Source organism: Miniopterus natalensis, chromosome 2 (assembly GCF_054644295.1).
Source record: "Miniopterus natalensis isolate mMinNat1 chromosome 2, mMinNat1.hap1, whole genome shotgun sequence".
Lineage (NCBI taxonomy): Eukaryota > Metazoa > Chordata > Mammalia > Chiroptera > Miniopteridae > Miniopterus > Miniopterus natalensis.
Genome location: NC_142082.1, coordinates 70,210,663 through 70,235,323, shown reverse-complemented (window position 1 = coordinate 70,235,323; position 24,661 = coordinate 70,210,663). Strand labels below are relative to the sequence as shown.

The window sequence follows — 24,661 nt, the reverse complement described above, 5'->3', positions numbered from 1 at the left end:
TTCAAAAATAATTTGGTATTTAAGATTAACCTGTCAGATTGTTTTTGTAAAAAAAAGTTATTTATTTGTGTGAATCCAGATCAACTGCCTCCATCTTTGACGTAGTATTGAATTCTGAAAATTGATATTTCTTGTCAATTAAGAATCTGTGTGATGTGGCATCAAGAATGTCAGTTTGGGAACCAGGCACCACCACTTACTAGCTTTGTGAATTCAGACAAGATTTTAAATTTCACTGAGCTTTGATTTCCTCCACCTTATAAAAATAAGATAATTAGCTCCCAAGGTTATGAGCTTTACATGTTTTTGTAAAGTGTTAGCAAGAGCCTAGTACAAGGGAAGTAGTCAATAAACATGGGAGTTACTGTAGTAATGATGAGTTAAATTAAATGTGTAAGAAGCATTTTGTGCTCCATCATGTACTTTATATTACGTAATTGTTTTGGGTATGTGAGGCAATGAAGGCAAATTTTATAACTTGGATAGTAGTTAGACAAAATCATTTGGCTTTTTTTCCTAATGTTCTTTTTTATATATTTGAGAATGACTGCCTTGGTTCTAGACTAAGCCAATAAACTTGTCACTCAGGATTTAAAAAATCTTGCAGATTCATTCTATGAGGGAGCACTCTCCTTTAACATTATAATATGTTGTTTGTTTTGACATAGTTTGACTTGGAGTTGATTTTTTTTTTTTTTTTTTGAGTGATTCTAATTTCTGTCATTGCCTATGATCAGCTAGCTAGTATGACTTTTTCATTCTGGAAAAGTCTTTGTTACAACTAAACTGCCTATATTCAGGAAACTCTGCCTCATTTTATTCAGCGATTCATACATATCATAAGATTCTTGTCAAAGTTCATCTTTTAGAAATAGGAATTGATTCTTTAATTATGATTTTACTTAAATATTTGCATGTAGAATCTGCATGTTTAAAAACATTTATCAATCTGGTAGTGACTGCTGTGATGTTAGTTTGTAAGTAAACATTTAAACCTGGTTAAAATTTGCTACACCTCTCAAAATGTGCCTTTTTTTTTTAACCTTGTAACGGATTTTGTTCACACTTATCCAGACACACACACACACACACACACACACACACACACGCACGCACACACACGTGTGCGTAACCCTCCAATATATTGAACTTTGAAAGTAGGCACTCTAATAACAAAACTAAGATTGTTTTCAGTGACTGTTTTACTTTTCGAAATTCATGGCCAAGTTGTGATTTATCCTAGCTGAAAAAAGAAAAATCTGGGCAAAGACTAAAGAAGGCCAATTATTATGAAAGACCTAAACTGGGATTAGATTTAGCTAAATCAACTCCTCAGGGATTTACAGTTTCAAACATTATCTTGGGGAAGTCTGGAGAAAAGACCATTTCACTAAGACCTTTCTATTTTTCATAGTGCTGTGCAAGAGAGAAGCTAGGCTTCTTCAGAAACACTTGTCTCTACTGGAACCAACAGAAATAAAATAAACCTTTTCAGTAGCAGCTCTTAATATAGTGTTCAAACATATATATATTTTAAACCCAAGCTTTTAACTAAGATGAAACTTTTATGATGATTATAATTATCTGTAGGATCTGTACTTGTAGTCTTTTGTAGTATTAAGCTTGTGGATTCTGGAGTCAGATTGCCTGGGTGCAGAAGCTCTGCCTCTTCCTAGCTGGTTGACAAGTGTCAACAAAACAGCATATTGTGGTGGGGATTAACTGGGATAAACCATGTGAACTACTTAACTTTCATCATCATCATCACCACCACCATGTTGGAATACCACTTTATTTTTATTTTCTATTTAATTATGTAGAATTATATTAAAGAACTCTCAAAGATAAAGATTGGGGAAGGACACTTTACATAGCATTATAGTGAGTTTCCTTTTCATTAGATTAAGGAAGTACTTTGACTGTGTTAATTACCAGGTATTTTAATCATTTTTCCCTTATACGTAATAAGCCACTGGCTGTAACATGATATTTATCTGCATCATAACATACATTTATTTATTTATTTATTTATTTATGATCCTCATTGAGGATATTTTTTGCATTATCTGCATCATAACATACATTTATTTATTTATTTATTTATTTATTTATTTATTTATTTATTTATCATCCTCATTGAGGATATTTTTTGCATTGCTTTCCAGAAAGAGTGAAAGGGAGAGAGCGAGAGAAACATCAGTGTGAGAGAGACATATCAACTGGTTGCCTCCCTCTCGTGCTGGGCCGGGGCGGGATTGAGCCTACAGCTGAGGAATGTGCCCTTGGCTAGAATCAAATTTGGGACCCTTCAGTCTGGAGGCCAGCCAGTCTAACCACTGAGCGAAACCGACTAGGGCCATCATGACATTTATAGAAGGTACATAATCTATAAAAACCTAGCATATTGAAGACAGAGTCATTGAGAAATGAGGGGACTAATAGAAACACATACATTTTGTTGCCCTGATGCTGCTTTAGATGTTAAGCTTTGTGCCAAGAAAATGCAACCTGCTTTAATCTTGAGTAAAGTATAAAAATAACACTGCCTAACATTTTGTAGAGCCCTTTATAGTTAGTCTTCTCCACATGCACCTTGATTCTCACAAATCACCCTGTGATATTCTTCCCCATTTAAAAAAAAAATAATAGCTTTATTGACATATAATTCACATACTATAAAATTTACTTTTTAAAAGTGTACCATCTAGTGGCTTTTAGAATAATTCTCAGGGTTATGCAACAATCACCACTATCTAGTTTTAAAACATTTTCATTACTCCAAAAGGAAATCATGTCCCAGCTAGGAGCTTTCCATTCTTATCTCCTGAGTTGCTGTAACTACTCTTCTGCTGTCTACAGATTGCCTATTCACGACATTTCATAGAAATGGGTTATACAATATCTGCCCTTTTGTGTCTGGCTTTTTTTCACTTAGTGCAGTGTTTTGAGGGCTCATCCATATTGTGGCATGTATCAGTACTTCATTTCCTTTTATGACTAAATAATGTTCCATTGCATGGATATACCATATTTTTCATCCATTTATCCACTGATGGACATTTGGGTTGTTTCCTCCTCTTTGCTATTATGAAAAATACTGCTATAAATATTCGTATACAAGTTTTTGTATGGACATATTTTCAATTCTCTTGTTAAACCCCTAGGAGTAGAATTGCTGGGTCACATGATAATTGTATGTTCAACCTTTTGAAGAACTGCCAGGCTATTTTTCAAAGCAGCTACACCATTTTATAATTCCACAGCAAGGTATGAGGGTTCCAATTTCTGTACATCCTCATCAACATTTGTTATTGCCTCTGTTTTTTATTTTACATCCCAGTGTGTGTGCAGTGGTATTTCATCATGGTTTTGATTTCCCTAATGACTAATGATGATGAGCATCCTTTCATGACCTTATTGGCCCTTTTACAAATGTCTATTTAAATCTTTGACCCATTTTAAAATAGTCTATTCTGAATATACATCTCTCTCTCTTTTTTTAATGTTTTAATTTATCTTTATTGTTAAAAGTATTACAGATGTCCCCCTTTTCACCCACTGATCCACTCCCCCCTGCACGCCTCCCCCCAGGCCTTCACCACACTATTGTCTGTGTCCGTGGGTTATGCATATATGCATGTAAGATTTAGGTTAATCTCTCCCCACCCACCCACTGCCACCTTCCCTTTGAGATTCATTGGTCTGTTCCATGCTTCTATCTTTCTGGATCTATTTTGTTCATTCGTTTATTTTGTTCATTAGATTCCACATGTGAGTAAGATAAAGTGATACTTGTTTTTCTCTGACTGACTTATTTTCCTTAGCATAATACTCTCCAGGACTCAACATACTGTCTAAGTCTCCTTGAAGTAGTAGAGACTTGTTTTGTGTCCTAACGTGTGGTCTATCTTTGAGAATGTCCCATGTGCACTTGAGGAGAATGCCTATTCTGCAGCTTTGGGGTGAAATGTTCTGTAAATGTCAATTTAGTCCATCTGATTTACTGTGTCATTTAGAGTCACTGTTTCCTTGATTTTTTGTCTGGAAGATCTGTCCAGTAAAGTCAGTGGGGTGTTAAAGTCCCCTACTATGACTGTGTTGCTGTCTGTATTTCCCTTACAGTCCTCCAGAAGTTTTTTGTTCTGTTTTGTTTTGGGGTTTTTTTTCCAGCCTGTGTGAGTCTTTTGTTTTGAGGTGGGTCTCTTTTAGACAACATATATTTGGGTCTTGTTTCCTATCTATTCAGCTACCTTATATCTTTCGATTCGAGCATTTAATCCATTTACATTTAAGGTTATTATTGATAGGTACTTATCTATTGCTATTTTATTTCTTTATGCCCAAACCGGCTAGAGGAAGTACTCCTGTTTTTAATTGTTTTTTCTTTTTGGTTCTCTGATTGAGTGATTTTTTTCTACCCTGCCTTCTAATTCGCTGATCCGATCCTCAGCTTCCCCTAATCTGCTGTTCATTCCTTCCTATGTATTTATTTCTGCGATGTCATTTTTAATTTCCTTCATAGTTTCCATTTCTTTTCTCATGCTGTTGAGCATCTGTTTATTATCAGTATTCTGAACTCTAAATCTAATAGATTGCTTATCTTCATTTCGTTTAGTTCTTCTTCTGGGGAATTCTTTTGTTCTTTTATTTGGGACTTGTTTTTTTGACTTCCCATTTTGGCTGCCTGTTTGGATTTGTTTCTATGCATTAGGAAGATCTACTAGGACTCCCAGTCTTTTGGATGGTCTCTGGTGCAAACCAATTCAGATGGTGTTTGTGACTGGCCTTTTGTATCCTGGTTGAAGGTTTCTGCACTCCACAGCTTGTGGCTCCCTGTGCTGGGGCTGGGTGCATTTGGAAAGGACCAAGATGTGCACCAAGGTCTGCTTTCTCAAGCCCTGGTTCCAGAAGTCAATCAGACAAAGACTCAGAGCACCCAGAGGATGATTGTTATTCAGTCTCTTAATGAGCCTCAGGCTATAGAAACTCCACAGGGTGGGGGGAGAGGTTTTCCAACAGGGTGGGGCAATTGCTTCCACTCCCAGGCAAAAGCTGCTTGGATGGTAAATGTCTGCCTGAGGAAGATGTCCTCTGCCATATGGGGGAATGACTCAGCACAGGAATCCAGATGGCTGCCTTCTGAGGTCTATCCCCAGAGCCAGGATCCCTGGATTCTCCTCACACGGCTTTAGTCCATTCTGCCCTCCCTCTGCCAGATCCCAAGAATGGCTGCACACGAAACTTTGTGCCCTTTAAGAGGGTGCCTGCGTTTCTGGCCACGTGTACTGCATTTACTGCTATCTTGACCAGAAGTCTTCTTCCCATTTTCTGTTGTACAATATTATCTCATTTACTGCTGACTAAGAAGAAGAACTATTATATTAGAATTCTGTAACAGATACCTAGTGTAGGGTTACAGAGGCACCCGGGGTATTGTTTGGGATAACCTAGCTTATTTACTAAAGTTATTTGGATTCCAGTTCTGATTTAATATTATTCTAGAGTATCTGTTAGTGGATAATTTGTCTTATTAGCTGTTTATTTTCTCATTAATTTTCTTTTTTTTTAAAAATTTTTATCTTTATTGTTGAAAGTACTACAGGTGTCCCATTTTCCCCCCCAATTGACCCCCTCCACCTCACTCCTACCCCATCCTCAGGCCTTCACCCCGTTATTGTCTGTGTCCATGGGTTATGCATGTATGCATATAACTTCTTTGGTTAATCTTTTCCCACCCTCCACCGCCCCCTTCCCTCTTCCCTCTGGAACATGATTGTCTGTTGCATGCGTCATTGTCTCTGGGTGTATTTAGTTTGTCAGATTCTTTTGTTCACTAGCTGCTTCTTAAAGAAGACCCTTCACCATTTCTGGTCTGGTGGTGATGAACTCCTTTAGCTTCTCCTTATCTGAGAAGCTCTTTATCTGACCTTCAATTCTAAATGATAGCTTTGCTAGGTAGAGTAGTCTTGGTTGTAGGTTCTTGTTTTTCATCACTTTGAATATTTGTTGCCACTCCCTTCTGGCCTGCAAGGTTTCTGTTGAGAAATCAGCTGATCGTCATGTGGGTACTCCCTTGAAGGTAACTGCTTTTCTCTGGCTGCTTTTAAGATTCTCTCTTTGTCTTTAACCTTTGGCATTTTAATTATGATATGTCTTGGTATGGGCCTCTTAGGGTTCCTCTTGTTTGGGACCCTCTGTGCTTCCTGGACTTGGAAGTCTATTTCATTCACCAGTAGGGGAAGTTTTCTGTCATTATTTTTCAAATAGGTTTTCAATTTCTTGATCTCCTTCTTCCCCTCCTGACTCCCCAATAATACGAATATTGGGCCATTTGAAGTTGTCCCAGAGATTCCTACACTATCCTCATATTTCTGGATTCTTTTTTCTTTTTGCTCTTCTGGTTGGGTGTTTTTTGTTTCCTCATGTTCCAAATTGCTGATTTGATTCTCAGCGTCCTCTACTCTACTGTTGATTCCCTATAAATTATTCTTCATTTCAGTTCCTATAGCCTTCATTTCTGATTGATACTTTATTATGTCATCAGTGGTCTCACTTGTTTTCTTAATAATCTTACTAAGATCCTTGCATATCCTTATAACCATTATTCTGAACTCTGTATCTGTTACCTTGCTTGGTTCTATTTCATTTAGTTCTTTTTCTGGAGATTTCTTCTGTCCTTTCCTTTGTGACATGTTTCTTTGCCTCCACATTTTGGCTGCTTCCAGGTATTTGTTTCTGTGTATTAGGTAGAGCTATTATGTCTCCTGGAATTTGTAGAGTGGCTTTGTGTAGTAGGTGTCCTGTAGGGTCCAGCAGCTCAGCCTCCCCATTCGCCTGAGCTGGGCCTTCTAGGTGCTCCCCTATGTGGGCTGTGTGCACTGTCCTGTTGTAGTTGATCCTTGGTTGCTGTTGGTGTCACTGGGAGGAATTGACCCCCAAGCCAATTGGCTGTGAGGACCAGCTGCATCTACAGCCAAAGAGCTGCTGTACTGGAAACACCCCTATGGAGCACTCCATTTACTTCAGTGGAGCTTTGATGTTCACCAAGTGCACCCCTTGAGTGTATCACTCGTGGATGTGGTAGGGTTGTAATCCAGCGTGGTCGAATCTGACCATCAGGTGCACTGTCTCTGGGGCCTCCCAGGAGGTGCAAAGTCAACCTCTGCCTGTGCCTTGCCCAGGGCCACCCAGCATGAGCTACACAGCAAACTGTAGTCGACTGCTACTTGTGCTGGGCTTGGAGGTGTCCAGGAAAGGCCAAGCTATGAGCCAATGCAGGCTGTCACTAGTTCCAGGCCTGGGGCCACTTATCAAGCCATATGGGGCATGCTGCTGCTTGTTTGAATGATTTTAGGAAAGTTCTAAGCATGAGGCTCGAGAGGCCACTTGCATAGAAAAGCCCCTGGAAATGGCCTGGATGAGCTGCAGGTGGGGAGGGGCGGGGCCTCCGGGAATCACGGGGCGGGGCCAAAGGTGTGAGTCAGGTGCTGGCGATTCAAATATGGCGCCTGCCTGCCAGCTCTGTGGGGGGGAGAGCTCGCCAAAGGAGCAATGCCCTTTGGCAGCTCTTCTGTTTGGGAATAAGCTGCCCCTCCACCCCTGGCCCCGATTTCAGGCAAGCTATTCCTCCTCAAGTTTCTCAGGTTCCTTACAAGCTGCTGCCAGATGCTGGAGCTCAGAGGGAGCGCGTCTGAGTGAGTCCATCCATGCGTGGGCCCTTTAGGAGGAAAGCCTGGGACTCCCACAGCATCTGTGCTCCTCAGCCACAGTACCCGTTGGTTTTTACAGCCCTAAGTTCTGAGACTTCTCTTCCTGGCATTGGAACCCTGGGTGGGGGGGCCTGTTGTGGGGCTGGGACCCCTCATTCTTTGGGAAACGTCCACCACCGAGATAACACTTCTGGGTTTAAACCGAGGCACCTGGTATGGGACTGCGGCCAAGTCTCTGGGATTCAGCCCCGATCCGCCTGCATCTCCGCTCCTCCTACCAGTCTTGATGCTTCTTCAGTTCCCTCGTTGTAGGGCTTCTGTTCAGCTATATTTCAGCAGATTCTGAGTGATGGTTGTTCTGTATTTTAGTTGTAATTTTGATGTGGCTGGGGAAGGCGGCGGGTATTGCGGGTACCTACGCCTCCATCTTGTTCTCATCAATTTTCTTGACAGAACTTGATTTTTCCATTTATATTTCCATTAAGAGAAGATGCAGAACCATGTGAGGATTTGATATGTTACTTGAGGTACTGCACTGAAATATTTTTAAAATTTTTGGAATGGTAGCAATCAATATTTGGTATTTTGTTGAAAATGAAAATGCACTAGTAACAACAACAATACCTAGGGAAATTGCCAGGAAACAGTCACCACTTGCAGAAAACTGGCAGGCCCAGAGTTTCATATGTGAGTTATTTTAAATTACAATGAATTATTTAAATAGTTTCAGTTCAGAGAGAGAAGTTTCCTAATTCATTTTTACAAAGCCAACACAACAGTGATACCAAACAAAACATGGCAAAATGGGTGCACACACATGAATAATAGGCTAGTCTGAAGATATTTTGTTCAAATATATCAGATAATATTTATTTTCTCTTATCTTTGCTTAGGTCCTGTGGGTGAAAAGCATTTTCCCATTTGATTCTCACAGTGACCCTGTACAGTATCACAATTTTTATTATCCTCACTTTATGAATAAGGAAAACCTCTCTACAACGGAGTCTCAGAAAGATTGAATGAAAGAATCAAATGTTATAATCAAATGTATAAACAAAGTTTTCAAGTGACAGCACCTACATTAGAATTGAGTCTTTGACCCAAGAAAGCCCAAACTCTTAACCATTATATTAGGAGAGAAATGAGATCAAAGAAATCTTGAAGGAAAAAGAGAATCTGGAAAACATTAAGTAATTTTTCATTTATAGTAATTAGAACTGGGATAGGTAGAATTTTCATTTTCAAATACATTTGTGTGTTAAAAATTTTTTTTAATGTATCTTTATTGATTTCAGAGAGAGGAAAGGAGAGGGAGAGAGAGATAGAAACATCAATGATGAGAGAGTCATTTATTGGCTGCCTCCTGCACGCCTCCGACTGGGGATCGAGCCCACAACTCGGGCATGTGCCCTGACCAGGAATTGAACCGTGATCTCCTGGATCCTAGGTCAATGCTCAACCACTGAGCCACGCCTGACTGGGCAAAATTTTTAAAAATTAGATTCATGTACTACACTTTTAGTCAGGAAAACTATGCTTTATAAGTTAGACCAATGTGTTGTGCCATATGTATTGCACTACATAGGCTTTTCTGACTGATTGCTATAACTGCTTTTCATTTTAAAAAAAAAAAAAAAAGACTAGAAGAAATGTGCTCCCATAAAGAGAGCTTAAGTTAATCAACAGAAGTATTGTTTGCAGATAATTAGCTGTTTTAATAACAGAATTTTCAAAATATATAGAGAGAATTTGGCTGTGAATACTTTTTACAAATTTATTTATTTTTAATTTATTGAGGCAATATTGCTTAATAAAATTACATAGGTTTCAAGTGTACAGTTCTATAATACATCATCTGTATATTGTATTGCATGTTCACCACCCAAGGTCAAGTCTCCTTCCATCACCATTTATGCCCTCTTTACCTTCTTCTACCTCTTCCCACCCCCCTCTTTTTTTTTTCTTTGCTTAATCCCTTCACCTTTTTCACCCAGCTGGGCAGTCCCCTCCCCTGTGACAGCTGTCAGTCTGTTCTCTATGAATCTGTTTCTATTTGTTTGTTAGTTTATTTTGTTCATTAGATTCCACATATGAGTGAAATCATATAGTATTTGTCTTTCTCTGACTGACTTATTTCACTTAGCATAATGCTCTGGGGTCCATCCATGCTGTCACAAAGGGTAATATTTCCTTTTTTTTTTTACAGTCCTGTAGTTCATTGTGTAAATATATCATGGCTGTTTTTTCCAGTCATCTACTGATGGACACTTGGATGGCTTCCATAGCTTGACTGTTGTAAATAATGCTGCAGTGAACACTGGGGTGCATATATTCTTTTGAATTAGTGTTTCAGGTTTCTTTGAATATATTCCCAGAAGTGGAATTGCTGGGTCATGTGGCAATTTTATTTTTAATTTTTTGAGGTAACTCCGTACTGCTTTCCACAGTGACTGCACTAGTATGCGTTCCCACCAACAGTGCACGAGGGTTCCCTTTTTTCCACATCCTCACCAACACTTGTTTGTTGATTTATTGACAATAGCCATTCTGACAGGTGTGAGGAGAATTCTCATCAAAACTTTGCATTGAGTCTTGGAGATCTTTTGCACGATCTGGCTTATGTTAGTACATCAATTCCAGAAATTGTTTAAAATGTACTTTGGAAATTGGTTACAGTTTGGGGAGGGAAACTATATGGAAAGAGGGCAATAATGTTGTATATTCTTGGAATATAAATATGTTCATATAATAATCAATTTCAAAAATAATTTAAAAATATATCATGGGAAGTTATTTACAGGATTTTAATTTTGATTCTTTATGTTTATCAATGACACTAATTTTGTGTGTGTATATCCACCTAGGTGTTCTGTATCTAGAGATTTTAAAAAATTTTATTATGGTTTAGATGAGTGAATGAAGGAATACCTACTATCATAGCATTTGATCTGGTCCCAGTCTCATCCCCTCAACTGCTCTGCTTTCACTTCCACCCCAAAACAATGCTCAGAGCAAAAAGAACTACAGATAGTGAATTGAAGACATTTTGAAGTTTTGTTTCTCCCATTAGATGGATCTCTGCTTTTTAAACTTTTTATTGAAGTATAGCATAAATACAAAAATATGTATAAATCATAAGTGTATACAGTTTTATAAATTTGCACAAAGTAAACATACATAGGTATCTAGCTTTTGCTTTTGGTTGAAGCTAAATGGTTGTTGCTGAGAGCAGATTTTTTTTCTCACTAGCTTTCTGAAAAGACTATATTCATTAAAAACAAAAACAAAAACCGTGCCTGTCATTGTAAGATTGTAGTGATCCAAGTTTTTCCCCCTACCTTTATTGAGATATAATTTACTTATAACATTATTTAAGTTTAAGATGTACATACACTGTGATGATATCTGCATATAACTAGTAAGCCAAATTCTAAGTGTTTATTTCTATCTAAATCAAATATTAAGGGCTTTATCAAAATATTTTACTGAATGATTACTATATGTCATACAGTACAAAAACGATAAATTTACATATTATTTAAGTCTTACAACAGCTTTAGAAGACGGTACTGGTCTTATTTTAGATAGATGTGGAAACTAAAGCCTAGAGAGGCTGAATAATTTGCCTGAGTTCAAACACCCAGGGCATGCATGTGCATTCTCGCCTGTTTGAGGTCATTCTGACTTTAGAGTCTGAGCACTTACTGTTACATTCTGTTTTCACTGTGTGTATTTCTAGTGCATTTGCTCCATGGTAAATATTGTCAGATTGTGTTCTGATAGAGTAAGGTATTGGGTTTTTGTTTTTGTGTTTTTTAAAATCAAAGGTGAAGGAAGTCATTTCAAAGCTGTGTCTTGTTAGGATGCAGCTTTGGGGCAGCATTCTGATTGGAAGAAAGGACACAGGAATTCATTTCAGAGATGTGTTTTCACAGCAAGTGTACTGTTTAGTTTGCATGTTTATTGGTTGGCCTTGGAGTAGGGGCAGCTATTGAAAATTATGGGAAGAGGAAGGCCCCCACACTACTTTTGGTATTGCCTTTTCTTGAGGCAAAACATTGTATAAACTACTTGAAAGTGTGCTTATTTTGCACCTATCTTAAAGAAGGAATATCTACAGTGGGGAAATTTTTAGATGGTTTTTAACCTACTTTTCTTTCAGGAAAACATTTAATAGTTATTTCACTCTAAGCTGTTTATCATAGAGGACCTTGGCAGGATGTTTCACAACTGCATTCCAGTCTGAGTCCTGTTAGAGAAGCTTGGCGAACAAGTTATTTGAAAGTACTTTCGCTTTTTATATCCAAAAATCTATTGAATAAACTTATTTAACAGAGTTGGAGTAATAATCTATAGTTTCTTAAATATCCACCTAAGGCCTTGGAAAGTGGTATGTTGAGGAAGCAAGCAAGCTTAGTCATTGTAGTAACATATTGTACTGTTTACAAACTGGTCACTTTCCTTCTCTTTTTAACTTGATGGTATTGCCACATATGCCACACCACATGGCCGCTGTATAGTGAAAAATGTTGAAATTTGGGGACCTATCTCTCTTTCCTGCTAAAACTTGGTTTGATTTTTATTATTGCTAAAAAATATGTTAAAATTTAGCTTTTGCCCTGGCCAGTGTGACTCAGTTGGTTAAAGCGTCATCCCTTACACCGAAAGGTTGCAGGTTTGATTCCTAGTCAGGGCACATACCTAGGTTGTGGATTTAATTCCTGGTTGGGACGCATACAGGAGGCAACCGATTGATGTTTCTCTTTCTCTTCCCTCTCTCTAAAATCAATAAGCATGTCCTTGGGTGAGTATTAAAAGAAAAAAAGTTACCTTTCAACTCTTGTCCTAAATTTACCTGAAAATAATAGAAGGGAAAACTGTTATGTTTATTTTTCTTTCTGGAACTGTTAAGACCTTCAATAAAGTTATAAAACAGTTGAAAGTTAGTTTATCACTACAATTTAATTTGCTTATAGAAATTGAGGCTTTGAAAACTCTGGCCTTTAACAGATTTTAATTCCCAAAGTCTTTCTGTTCCCACCCATCATTTGTAACTTATTTTGATTCTATTACAAAAACAAATGGAAAAATAATCTGTAAGTGCCAAATAGCAAGAGATCTAATAATAAAATAACTTCGGTTTTTGTGGGGGTTACTAGTATCTTATACATTGGCATAAATAGGGTTGACTCAATTTAGAGAATGCAGTTTTGAATCTTGTAATTCTTTAAAGCAGTGGTTCTGAACCCTGCATGCACATTGGAAACACCTGAGAGCTTTAATAACAGGCCCGGTAACAAACATCCCCAAATATTCTGATTTATTTGATCCCAAGTAGGGTCAGGTATTAATAGTTTGGATGTTTCCCAGTATAAAGTCAAGGTTGATAACCACTGGTGGAGTTTACTGAGGTTCCCTGATTCAAATAAAAGATAACGAAGAGGAGAAGGTGCTTAATATGATTTTTTAAATGAGAAGTTTTAGAGATGTGGAGATTTTTTTTTGTTTTTGAAGTAGCTACCCAAATGAAATACAGTATTTTTTTTCTTTTTCTTTTTTTTTTAATATATCTTTTTTTATTTCGGAGAGAGGAAGGGAGAGGGAGAGAGATAGAAACATCAGTGATGAGTCATTGATTGGCTGCCTCCTGCACAACCCGTATTGGGGATCGAGCCCGCAACTGGTGATGTGCTCTGACCAGGAATTGAACCAGGATCTCATGGATCATTGGTCTATGCTCAACCACCGAGCCATGCCCAGCCGGGCGAAATGCAGTATTTTTCTTACGTCAATACTGTATTGTTTAGAGGGGAAAAGGGAAAAAAACTCTTTATATGTTCAGTAGAGATGCAGCCATCAGAGGCATAATTACATAGTGCATGTCAACAACAGGATAATATTTTTTCCATATTATTTTCCATCTGCAGTTGGTTGAATCCATAGATGCAGAACCCACAGATACAGAGGGCCAGTTGTAGTAACAAGAACACATATATCTTTTATTGCTATAAATTATAGAAGTTATTTAGGGTAGAGGAGACCATTTGTCAAAAGATAAATTAAATTGTATCCTGTTATGGGCTGAATTGCCTCTCCTGACCTCACCCCACCTCCAGATTGGTACGTTGAAGCCCTAACCCCTAGTATCCCAGAATGTGACTTTATTTGGTAATAGGACCATTGTGGATGTAATTAGTTAAGATGAGGTTATACTGGAGTAGAATTGGCCCCTAATCCAGTATGATTGGTGTCCATATGAAAAGGGAAAATTTGGACACGAACACATACAGGGAGAACACCATGTGAAAATGAAGACTAGAACTGATCCCTCCCTCACAACCCTCCAAGGAACTAACTGCCAACACTTTGATTTCAGACTTACGGCCTCCAAAATTGTGAGACAATAAATTTTTGTTGTTTAAGCCCTTAACTACTAGTTAATTCCACCCTAGCAAACTAGTACAAGTCCCAATGTTTTATTTATTAAAAAACTTATATCTAGGAAAATTCAGCATTTGAAATTTTGCCATGCCTTCAATTAAGAGGTTGAGAACCATATCTCCATAAGGAATTTTAGAATGTAAATGTTTTGTTATGAAGTTCTTAGGTTCCTGACTCATACTTTAGCCAGTTGCTAGTCAATAAGTTTAAAAGGCAGGAATTTATTATAAGCCCAGATCAGCAGCTGGAGTTTCTGGAGTGTGTATTTTCCTTCTGTTTATGGTAGTAGAGAGGAGATTCTTTGCGATCATCTGAGAGCAGTTTCCTAGTTGTACAGTTGACCCTTGAACATCTAGGGAGTTAGGGGTGCCGACCACCTGTGAGGTCGAAAATCCAAGTGTAAGTTGGCTTACACATAGACAGTTGGCTCTCCATAAAGTCAGATTCCCGACCATGGATCAAAAATACTGTTTTTGACTATTCTAGATCACAGTTGGTTGAACCTATGGATGTGAAACCTGGGGAAATGGAGAGCTGACTATATATTTATGGAAAAAAACCACCCAGATATAAGTGGACCTGCGTAGTTCAAGCCAGTTTCCAGGGGTCAGCTCTATTTTGTATATTCAGATTCAGGTGTGTTACCTAAGATTCAGAGTTCGTTTCTTTTGTGTATATGAATTAATAGCACCCTTGAGAAATTAGAGATGAACAGCTTTGAATATATATCTTTATTTCGGTGGACTAGAAAAGAACAGCCAGTGCTTTTCATGAGAGGAGCAAGTATCTGAGAAGGAGAAGACAGTATGGCTAAATTGGGAGTGATCCTGGGAAGTCCCTGGGATCCAGGAGCAACTGGCTATGCCCACAGGACAATTAATAGTGGATTCGGATTGGAGAAGCCTGGCAAAAAATAATATTGAAAGTCATACCTCAGCACAACTTCTTACCTATTCTGTTTTTCTAAACATATAAATATGCCAACAAAACAAAATGCACCATGTTTAAGGCTGACTATAATAGTGTACAGGTAAGGAACATGGACCCTGGAGTCAATTTAAACTAAGGTTTTACCACTTACTAACTGTATGACTTGTGGTAAGTTATTTCCCGATGTATAAAATAGATAATCCGATGTATCTTCCTCGTAGGAATTAGTGATGGTTAAATAAGGTGCTAATCTATGTAAAGCAATAAGCAGAATTCCTGGCATATATTAAGTGCTAATAAATGTTAACTAATAGCAATAGCAAAGGCAGGTATGTGTCCAGGGTGTATTCTACTTCTGCCACCGCTCCATTTTGTCCAGAGAATGAATAATCTCTTCTATTGAATGTTATAAACTTAGACATAAACTTAGGATCCATACCTTTAAAATACATCTTAACAAAAGAAAACCTGGAAGTGCCTTTCCAGGATCAGCTGGTGCTTCTTTCAATTAAAGTGAGGAAAATAAGGCCGTGACAGTAGGATTAGAAAAGGCCCTAGGTCTCCTGGTTCACAGTCTTTGTTTTTCACATGTTGCTGTCTTCTAAATCACAGAATCATGTGACCCTTTTCTTTTTTTTTAAAGGGGGTAGGAGGGTTAATCTCTTAATTTTTAAAATTTAAATATGTCTTTATTGATTTCAGAGAGAGGAAGGGAGAAGAGGGAGAGAGAGAAACATCAATGATGAGAGAGTCATTGATTGACTGCCTCCTGCACGCCCCCTCCAGGAACTGAGCCAGTAACCAACTGAACCATACCAGCCGGGATCATTCTTAATTAAGCTTTTGCTTCAAAGGAAACTAATTTTTTTCTGTCTACTTTTCTGTGTTTGACATTTTTCTTTAAGTAGTTTAAAATTATTGAAGTCTTTGAACTGAAAGAAAAATGATTGTTTAAAGCAAATTAGAATATTTTGGTTGATTAGACATAGATTGTCTCTGTTAGGGAACAAAAAACTGGTAGCAGTGGCTGCCTCTGGGGAGGGACTAATAGTAGATTAGTAGATTAGAAGCAGCATTGGTATGTGACAAGGTGTTCCTGGGACCTATAAATTCTGGAGGATAATCCATTCTTCCAGTTCACTTACAGATTAGTAGAGTAGAACAAGGAAGAAAGTAGTAACAAGTATCTGTAGTTATTTGAAACTACATAGATTCGGTTAAAATGTTGGAGATATCCCTCTTAATAGCCACACTCTTAACACGCATTACCCAGATATCAGGGGCTCAAATAGATTTGGATAAGGAGGAATACTTTGGTTTCATTTGGGTGAGGACTGCTCCTGTGGATTGCATCAGCGTGTGTCTGACTTAGTGGGTGGCCCTGGGTAAATTTTTAATCTGACTTCTTATCTGCCAATGAGTAGAGATGGTAAGCCCTGTTCTTACCTAGTATTAAGATTTTGCAGTATAAAAAGAAGTAGTGTAAAAATTAACTCAATTCTAGGTTCAGCCTTGTTAGAGCTTAACTTGAACTCTTAGTAGAGAAGTGTGTTAGCAAGCGCATGTTGTTCATGCTAGGTTGGATTCCATGTGCAGTATTCAACTCAAAGACAAAGGGAAGGCCAGGATCAACTATGCTTTGGCCACTTTATATGATACTTTACCGTGTGTGTGTGTGCGTGCGTGTGCGTGTTTTACAGTGTAATGTTTGAGTTACTTTCTGTTTAAAACTTATGACTTTGAGAGACAGTTTACTTCTAACTTCCTCTTTTCTGAAATAGGAAGAAACATTTTGAAATAAAACAATCCAAATATGTTTTAGGGTTATTACCTATAAATTTCAGAGCATAGCATTCAAGAAAGCACTGATAGTATCTGCGGTTTAGCACCTACGATAATCATATATTTAATTTAGGCTATTAAATTCTTACAATAGATGTAATAGCCTCAGTGTGCAGTGCTACAAACATATTAATTTTTTTAAATTGAGCCTGCTTAGTTATAAGGAAACCATAAATAACATTTTTAATATAGCAGACTTAAGGAAAATAACAGAGTTCCTGAAATTATTATCTATGGACAGTAACTTTTTCTTACATTTAAGATAATACTTTATGGGGATATGTTTAAGATTCAGGGTAGTTACAAAGTCTTGAGTTATCTTCCCATAAGATACTTAATTACAAAGGGGAAAATAGTAATTTCATAGTGGATAAACCTGGTAGACATCACCCTAACTAAATGATCAAAGTTAATGTCACTAGTAGTGGGACAAATAGCTGTTTCGGACCTCCTGGTATGATGTCTTTGAAAGGACACTACATTACTTCTTGGGTATTCTTGCCAAAAATGCAAAATGAATGTAATCATGAGTTAATATCTCACAAACCCAAATTGGGGGACATTTTACAAAACAAGTGACCTGTATTCTTCAAAAGTCTCAAGAGCGTGAAAGAAAGAAAAACTGAAGACCTGCTCTAGATTAAAGGCAAATACATTTTTCCAGATTAGGAGAGTTGTCATAATGATCATGATGAAACCTATGATCCTAGCTTGGATACTGATCCAAAAAAATTTTTTTTCATTTTTTTAAAAGGATATTAATGAGACAATTGAAGAAATTTGCATAAAGTCTGGAGATTAAATAATAGTAATATATCACTGTTACTTTCCTGGTTTTGATCACTGTACTATCTTTATATAAGATAATACTCATGTTTTTAGAAAACATACACTGAAGTATTTAAAGGACCAATATGTCTATCACTTTCGAACAAATCATAAGAAATATAAGTGTAGAAATAATATAAGAGAATGATAGACATGATTAAATTTTAAAATCTGGGGAATATGGATGAAGTTTGTAGGGAAATCCTTTGTTCTACTTTTTACAACCTTTTTAAGCCTGAAAAAAAATTTTTTAAATATGATATTGATTTCAGAGAGAGGAAGGGAGAGGGAGAGAGAGAAACATCAATAATGAGAGATATTGATTGGCTGTCTCCTGCATGCTCCCCACTGGGGACCGAGCCCTGAACCCGGGCTTGTGCCCTAACAGGGAATCAAACTGTGACCTCCAGGTTCATGAATTGACGCTCAACCACTGAGCCACGCCAGCTGGGCAAGCCTGAACTTTTTTTTAAAAAGGAGATAGTAACTTAATGAGGTTTGTCACTAATTAACTGATTTTTCTTTTTTTGGCATCAATAAGCTGTTTATTGAATATCAGTGCTTTGCGGGGGATGATGATTTGCAGAGAAATGTTAATATGAAACTTGGCAAATGAATAAACAGCCCTCATTATTACATTATAATTTATGTATACATTATATCAATACATTCAAAAAACTTTTTATGTAGTTTTCACTTTAACATTAAATTTCTTGCATAAATAATTAACTGATTTTTGAGCAGATTTTTCAAAATCCTCTCTGGATCAGCTTTGTTGTCTGTAAAATGAGGTGACTTGAACTAGATTACACTTTAAGAGTCCTTTCAGTTCTAATATTTTGAGATCTTATAACTAGAAAGAAAATGAAAGTTAATTTTCCCATTTGAGTCAAAAGCTGTTGTTAAACACAGCCTGTGTGCCAAGTGGCAGTGTAATATTTATTTAAACTCCCAGATATTTTTCTGTCAAAGAAACTTTTGTTGAGATTTTATTTAATTGTACATTTGTATGCAACTTCTCATGCATTAATGATATTAGTAAATTTAATGTGATTTAAAAGTATACTTTCCCTATGAAAACTTGGTTGTTAAAACTCAAGATTAATAATGAAAGTTTATGTGGTCTTAAGAGGTATATATTCATAGCAGCCTAGAAGAATTGTCAAGGTACAAATAGCCGATGATATGAAAACTAAATTGATGTTCAATGTGGAATACTTTTTTGTTATATTTAACAAAAGCAAAATTTTGTTAATCCTTTTTTCCCCTCACCTCTCCCAGCTTGGTGATCCAGCTATTTTTCCTGCTGTAATTGTGGAGCATGTTCCTGGTGCTGATATTCTCAATAGTTACGCAGGTTTAGCCTGTGTGGAAGAGCCCAATGACATGATTACTGAGAGCTCCCTGGATGTCGCTGAAGAAGAAATCATAGATGATGACGATGACAACATCACCCTTACAGGTAGGTGTGCGTGCCTACAGCAGCACCTTAACTTCAGCCTAGTTTTAGGCGATGTCCTAACCCCAATGATTATGGGGGCATCCAAAGTCCCTAACTTGGTTTTGAATAACTATTACCTGCAGAGGCTAGAGCCCTGCAGGGAAAAGGAAATTAACGTTTTCTTTCTCATCTGCCTGTGTTTCATAGTGCTTCCTCCCCTCCCCTTTCTTTTTTCCTAAATATATTGAGAAGAATGTGACAAAATAAGGAGGCATGCAAGAGGAACCAAACCAGCTTAGTTCATCAAGTCCTCTCTGAGCACTTTTTACATACCTAGCTCTATATTCCTGATAACTATGAGAAGTTGTTAGTAGGGAAAAAGGTTTGAAAGGTGTTTTTTTTAACTGCCATTGCATAAAGCTAAATAGGAGGCCATGATCCAGATGCAGCATAAGGTGCTGAGGTTTAAAGAAGAACCTCTTCTGGTTCAGTCAGAACTAGGAGGATATTTCACACTTGAAGAGTTCACTGTTAAGTGTGAGGTATAGTGGTAGTGCTATTTTCTTTGGTTTTAGAAACTGGTAGTATTATACATTTACATGCAGAGATATTAGAAGTATTTGAGAAAACCAATTATTTGGACGCAAAAGTTATTTATTCTTAAATTAAAAACAATAGAAAATTAACATTAGCACAATATTATTATCTAAATCTAGACCTTATTTGTATTTCACCCATTTCATACTAATGTCCTTTTTCTGTTCCAGGATCCTATCTGGAGACTCACACTGAATTTAGTTCTTATTTCTTCATAGTCTCTTCCAGTCTGTAACAATTCCTGTCTTTCCTTGTCTTTCATAACCTTGATACTTTTGAGGAATACTGGTTAGACACTGTAGAATATCTCTCAGTTTTGTGTGATCTTTTCTCATGATTGGGATGAGGTAAATCCATTTTAAACAAGAATAGCATCAAAATGGCATTGTCTCCCCAGTGCATCATATTAACGTAATTGATTACTACATTGTCTCACCTGGCTGGTGTGGCTCAGCGGTTGAGGTCACCCCCGGAACCAAGAAGTCACTGGTTTGATTCCCTGTGAGGGCCCATGCCTGGGTTGCAGGCTTGATCCCCAGTAGGCAGATTGCAGGAGGCAGCTGATTGATGATGTTTCTCTGTCATCCACGTTTCTATCTCTCTAGCCCTCTCCCTTCCTCTCTCTCTAAAAATCAATAAAAACATTTTTAAAAAATACATTATTTCAATTCTCACAACAGAAAGAAAACTGAAAGTAGAGAGATTAAATTACATGATTTGCCTAAAATCACACACCAAGTGACTGAGCCCCCATTGATAACATTGATGAACAACACTTAGTTTGCCTGTTTTTTAATAAAGTATGTTCATATATATTCATATTTTTTGTTTGGGGAAACCCAGCGAAAGTTCTTTTGATAAATCTAAATTTGTTTCTCCCATATGGATAAGGGAATTCATCAGGTTAGAGGTTTCTTTTCATTGCTGGCTGTGATCCATTAGTTTTGTATAACAGAATGACCACCGCTTTGCATATATCTGTTGTGTAGCTAGTAACATTTTTGCAGTGTATTTTGAATTCTTGATGCCTTAGGGAAGGCTATACTACTCTCCGGGAAGAGTAGTATAGTCTTCCCGGTTTTAGTCGTCAGGGAAGCTATTAGTCCTCAAAGAAGAAATAGAGCCTAGGAAAACAGATCTTAGATCTTTAAGAGAAGGAATTGCTTCTTCCTTTCAGTGCTTCATTTTCTTAGGCTTAGACTTAAAGATAGCTGATGACTAGATACAGACAGGTTCCTTCCTTCCTGGAAAATAGAACTGGTATGGAATGGGTCCAGAAATCAAACACATCTTGAAAACCAGATTCATTTTTCGCATATTTCTTCCTTACCTTATCTCCCAGCTTTGTTTAACTTTTCCATCCTTGTTTGAGCAATGTCTTGAGAAGGCAAAGAACTTGTAGTCCGGAGTGGGAGAGGGAAGAGTACTGCACTTTGGAGCCATTTCAGGGGGAAAGAGAGAAATGGGAATAGAGCACTTTATAAACTGTACATATCAGTCATAGGTAGCTCTGCAGATGATATTAAGGAATATTATTGTTAATATTTATTGTTAATATTTGAAAATATAACAGCATTGTGTTAGTTCCTTATCTTTTAGATACCTATACTAAAATATTTAGAGATAAAATATGGTGTCTCGGATTCCTTCAAAGTAACCCTTGATGTCTGTAAGTGACAAACAGGTGAAAGACACTGACCATGTGTTGATAATGGTCGGTGCTGAAAATGGATATGTAAGAATTCATTATACTATTTTCCATAATTTTGATTTTGTTTTAAATTTTTAATAATAAAAATGTTGAACGATTTTTATGGATTTGAGGCTTTTGTTAATGACTGCAGCTGTTATGTGTAACACTTGATTTCAAATTCTCATGTTTATCAAAACTTTTTTCTCATTGATTTATTTCATATCAAGTTTGAAATAAATTTGAACCTATAAAATGAATGTGTAACGATAAAATAGTACTTTTATCTGTTCATATGTTGGAGTTCTATTTAAGGTTTTATTTGAAAAAAGATTGTGCAATTAAAAATTTTTGTAAATAATTTGACTATGAGCTCTTACCTATGTGGTGATTCTTTTTCCATTACCAGTCTTTGAAGATCTAAAAGTGAAATTATTAAAGGGCATGGTAGAAATTATATTTCCACAAACTGAATGACTTTATTAGTAAATCTTTATATTTTTAAAAACTATATATACTTTTTTTTGGTTTATTTTCTTTCCTGTTTCATGTGAGACCCACCAATTTATTTTGCATTTCCCAACCTAAGTGCTGAAGCTGAATGAAATAAACACAGTTTTACAAATTAGACCATTGATTATTAAACCTGTTTAGCTTCCCTCACATTTTTAAATTTTCAGCTGGTAGCGTGATTTCTATATAAAACCGTGGAATGATTTCTACTGTATATGAACTTTAAAAAGTAGGGGTCAGGACAGCAGGGGTCAGGATAGTATGCTACCTTTTATTTAAGATAGGTAGAAGAATATAAGTGTGTATATTCACTTATATTTAAGAACTAGAAAGATAAACCAAAAAGTAATAAAATTGTTCCTTACAGGGAGAAGAAGGGGACCGGTATGAAAGCTAGAATTCTCTAAATGTACTTTGTTTTGTAGTTTTTACTTTGGAACCATGTAAATGTTTAACAATTATAAAACAAAAGGAAATCTAAAAATCAAGAAAATTAGCAATCTCTAAAATTGAAGCACACTGAAACAAATGGACCTACTTATGTTATTAAGTTGCTGATATAATCATACAGAGAAGAACTACTTAAAGTGGTGTTTAAGGGTTTACATTTCCCAGTGGGATATAGCCTAAAAGGCAAAAACAAAACTGCTAAGGAGCCCTGGCTGGTTTGGCGTCATCTCCTGCACCAAAAAGGTTGCTGATTTCCATTCCCTGTCAGGGCACATGCCTGAGTTTCGGGCTCCATCCCCAGTAGGGGGTGTGCAGAAGGCAGCCTATCAATGTTTCACTCGCACATCGATGTTTCTCTCTCTCCTTGTCCCTTCCTCTGTCTCTAAAAGTCAATTAAAATATTTTTTTTAAATGTGAAAGATAGTTAAATTGTTTTCAGTAATTGTTAGTAATAATATGGTTATTATTACTTTTTATTTTAAATAAAATTTTTAATTGATTTCAGAGAGAGGAGGGGAGAGAGAGAGAAAAACATCAATGATGAGAGACAATCATTGATTGGCTTCCCCCTGCATGTCCTCTAACTGGGGTTTGAGCCTGCAAACCAGGCATGTGCCCTGACCAGGAATCAAGCTGTGACCTCCTGGTTGTTGGGTGGACACTTAACCATTGAGTTGATTGTAATTTTATAACTGTGTGTGTGAGAGGGATATTGGGGTAACATTAAATAAGTAATGAAGTTAATGTCATATGAAGCCAAGATTTATAGATTAAAATGTTAACTTGTTATACAAATATTAAATTGCAAAAGTTGAATATTAAATAATTCTGTAAATAAATTATATGTAAATAAATCATGCAATTCTAAAAATGAATTCTATAATGCTAAATTTGAGTTGAAAATACTAATGTGAACTTGTGATGTATTTTCTTAAAAAAAGTTTCTAGCCAAACATGGGACAAACTTGAACATCAATGAGGACAATAACTACAATGGATTGAAGCATATCTAATATGTGCAAATCCATGCTCTCATAATGGTACTTATCCCCCAAAATGGTCACCAATAGGTGATGCTGTTAACTATTTTGAAAATTGATAAATTAAGATTAAGAATCAAACATTTATTTTTTCTTCCTTATATAAACTATATCATTGAGTAACTGGATTATTAGATGAGAAGTTTCTCTTTATAGTAGTATTCCAGCTAATAAATAAAAAAGGAATGATAATAAAATGTTTTCATTTTGTAATCTCCAATGAATTGATAGGTGAAGATATTGAACATCAACAGCTGATAATATCACAAAAAGAGCACACCCAGCATTTGAGCCTTTTAATGGAAGAACACATTGTCACAGATGAAAAACAGCCTTCCCCACCAAAATTTAACCAGAATTTGATGGAGCCTCTAGAACTGACTGCCAGTTTAGAGGAAATATAGTAAAACATGTTAAACTACACAATGGAAGTACAATTAGCAAAATCCAGACTGTGGGAAATTCTACAGCACAAGCTGCTTAATTTCTTAAATGTAAAAAAAAAGAGGTAGAGAGTGATATAGAAATGAAAAGAAACTTGAGAACCTATTAATCAATTGCAATGTGAAGACCTTATTTGGATCCTGATTCAAACAAAAATCTGTCAACTTCCCCACCCAACTAATTGGATATATGAATGCTAATTGACATTAAGGGAATATTGATTTTTTAAAAATGTGTGATAATGGTATTATATTTGTTTCCAAAGTATATCCATTGTCTTTCAGAGACACATTGTGAAATATTTACTACTGAAATATTAGGATGTTTAGAATTCATATCAAAATAATATGAACGTGCAGGAGTACATAGAGATATAGACAAGACAAGGTTGGCCATGAGTTAATAATTGTTGAAGCTGGGTGATGGATACATATAGGAGTTCATTATATTATTCTGTTTACGTTTGACTATGTTTAAAATTCTCCAAAATTATTTTTAGGAAATCAACCCATTCTTTAATTTTGGCCCCTGAAAAGGCTTAGAAGTAATGGACCATCCAACAGTAATGAACACTCCTAGTATACAAATTATGGTCTTTAAATGCACTTTCCACTAAAGATACCAGAGTACCTGGGAGAAACTACTGATTCTGAGTTTGGGGCAGGAAATGTACAAGAATAGCCTGTAATATCTTAACATGTCAGAAAGCACAGAAGCTATTAAAAATTACTCAGGT

The 24,661-nt window shown here is 36.6% G+C and overlaps 1 protein-coding gene across 2 annotated transcripts in view; it reads left to right on the top strand.

The window, feature by feature from the left end:
* ELF1 (E74 like ETS transcription factor 1) overlaps positions 1-24,661 on the top strand; it is a 114,163-nt gene that overhangs the window by 67,546 nt on the left and 21,956 nt on the right. For both annotated transcript variants that reach the window (XM_016205398.2, XM_087814310.1), the window contains exon 3: positions 19,032-19,212. In XM_016205398.2, coding sequence (XP_016060884.2) covers positions 19,032-19,212 — 181 coding nt within the window. The remainder of the gene's footprint in view (positions 1-19,031; positions 19,213-24,661) is intronic.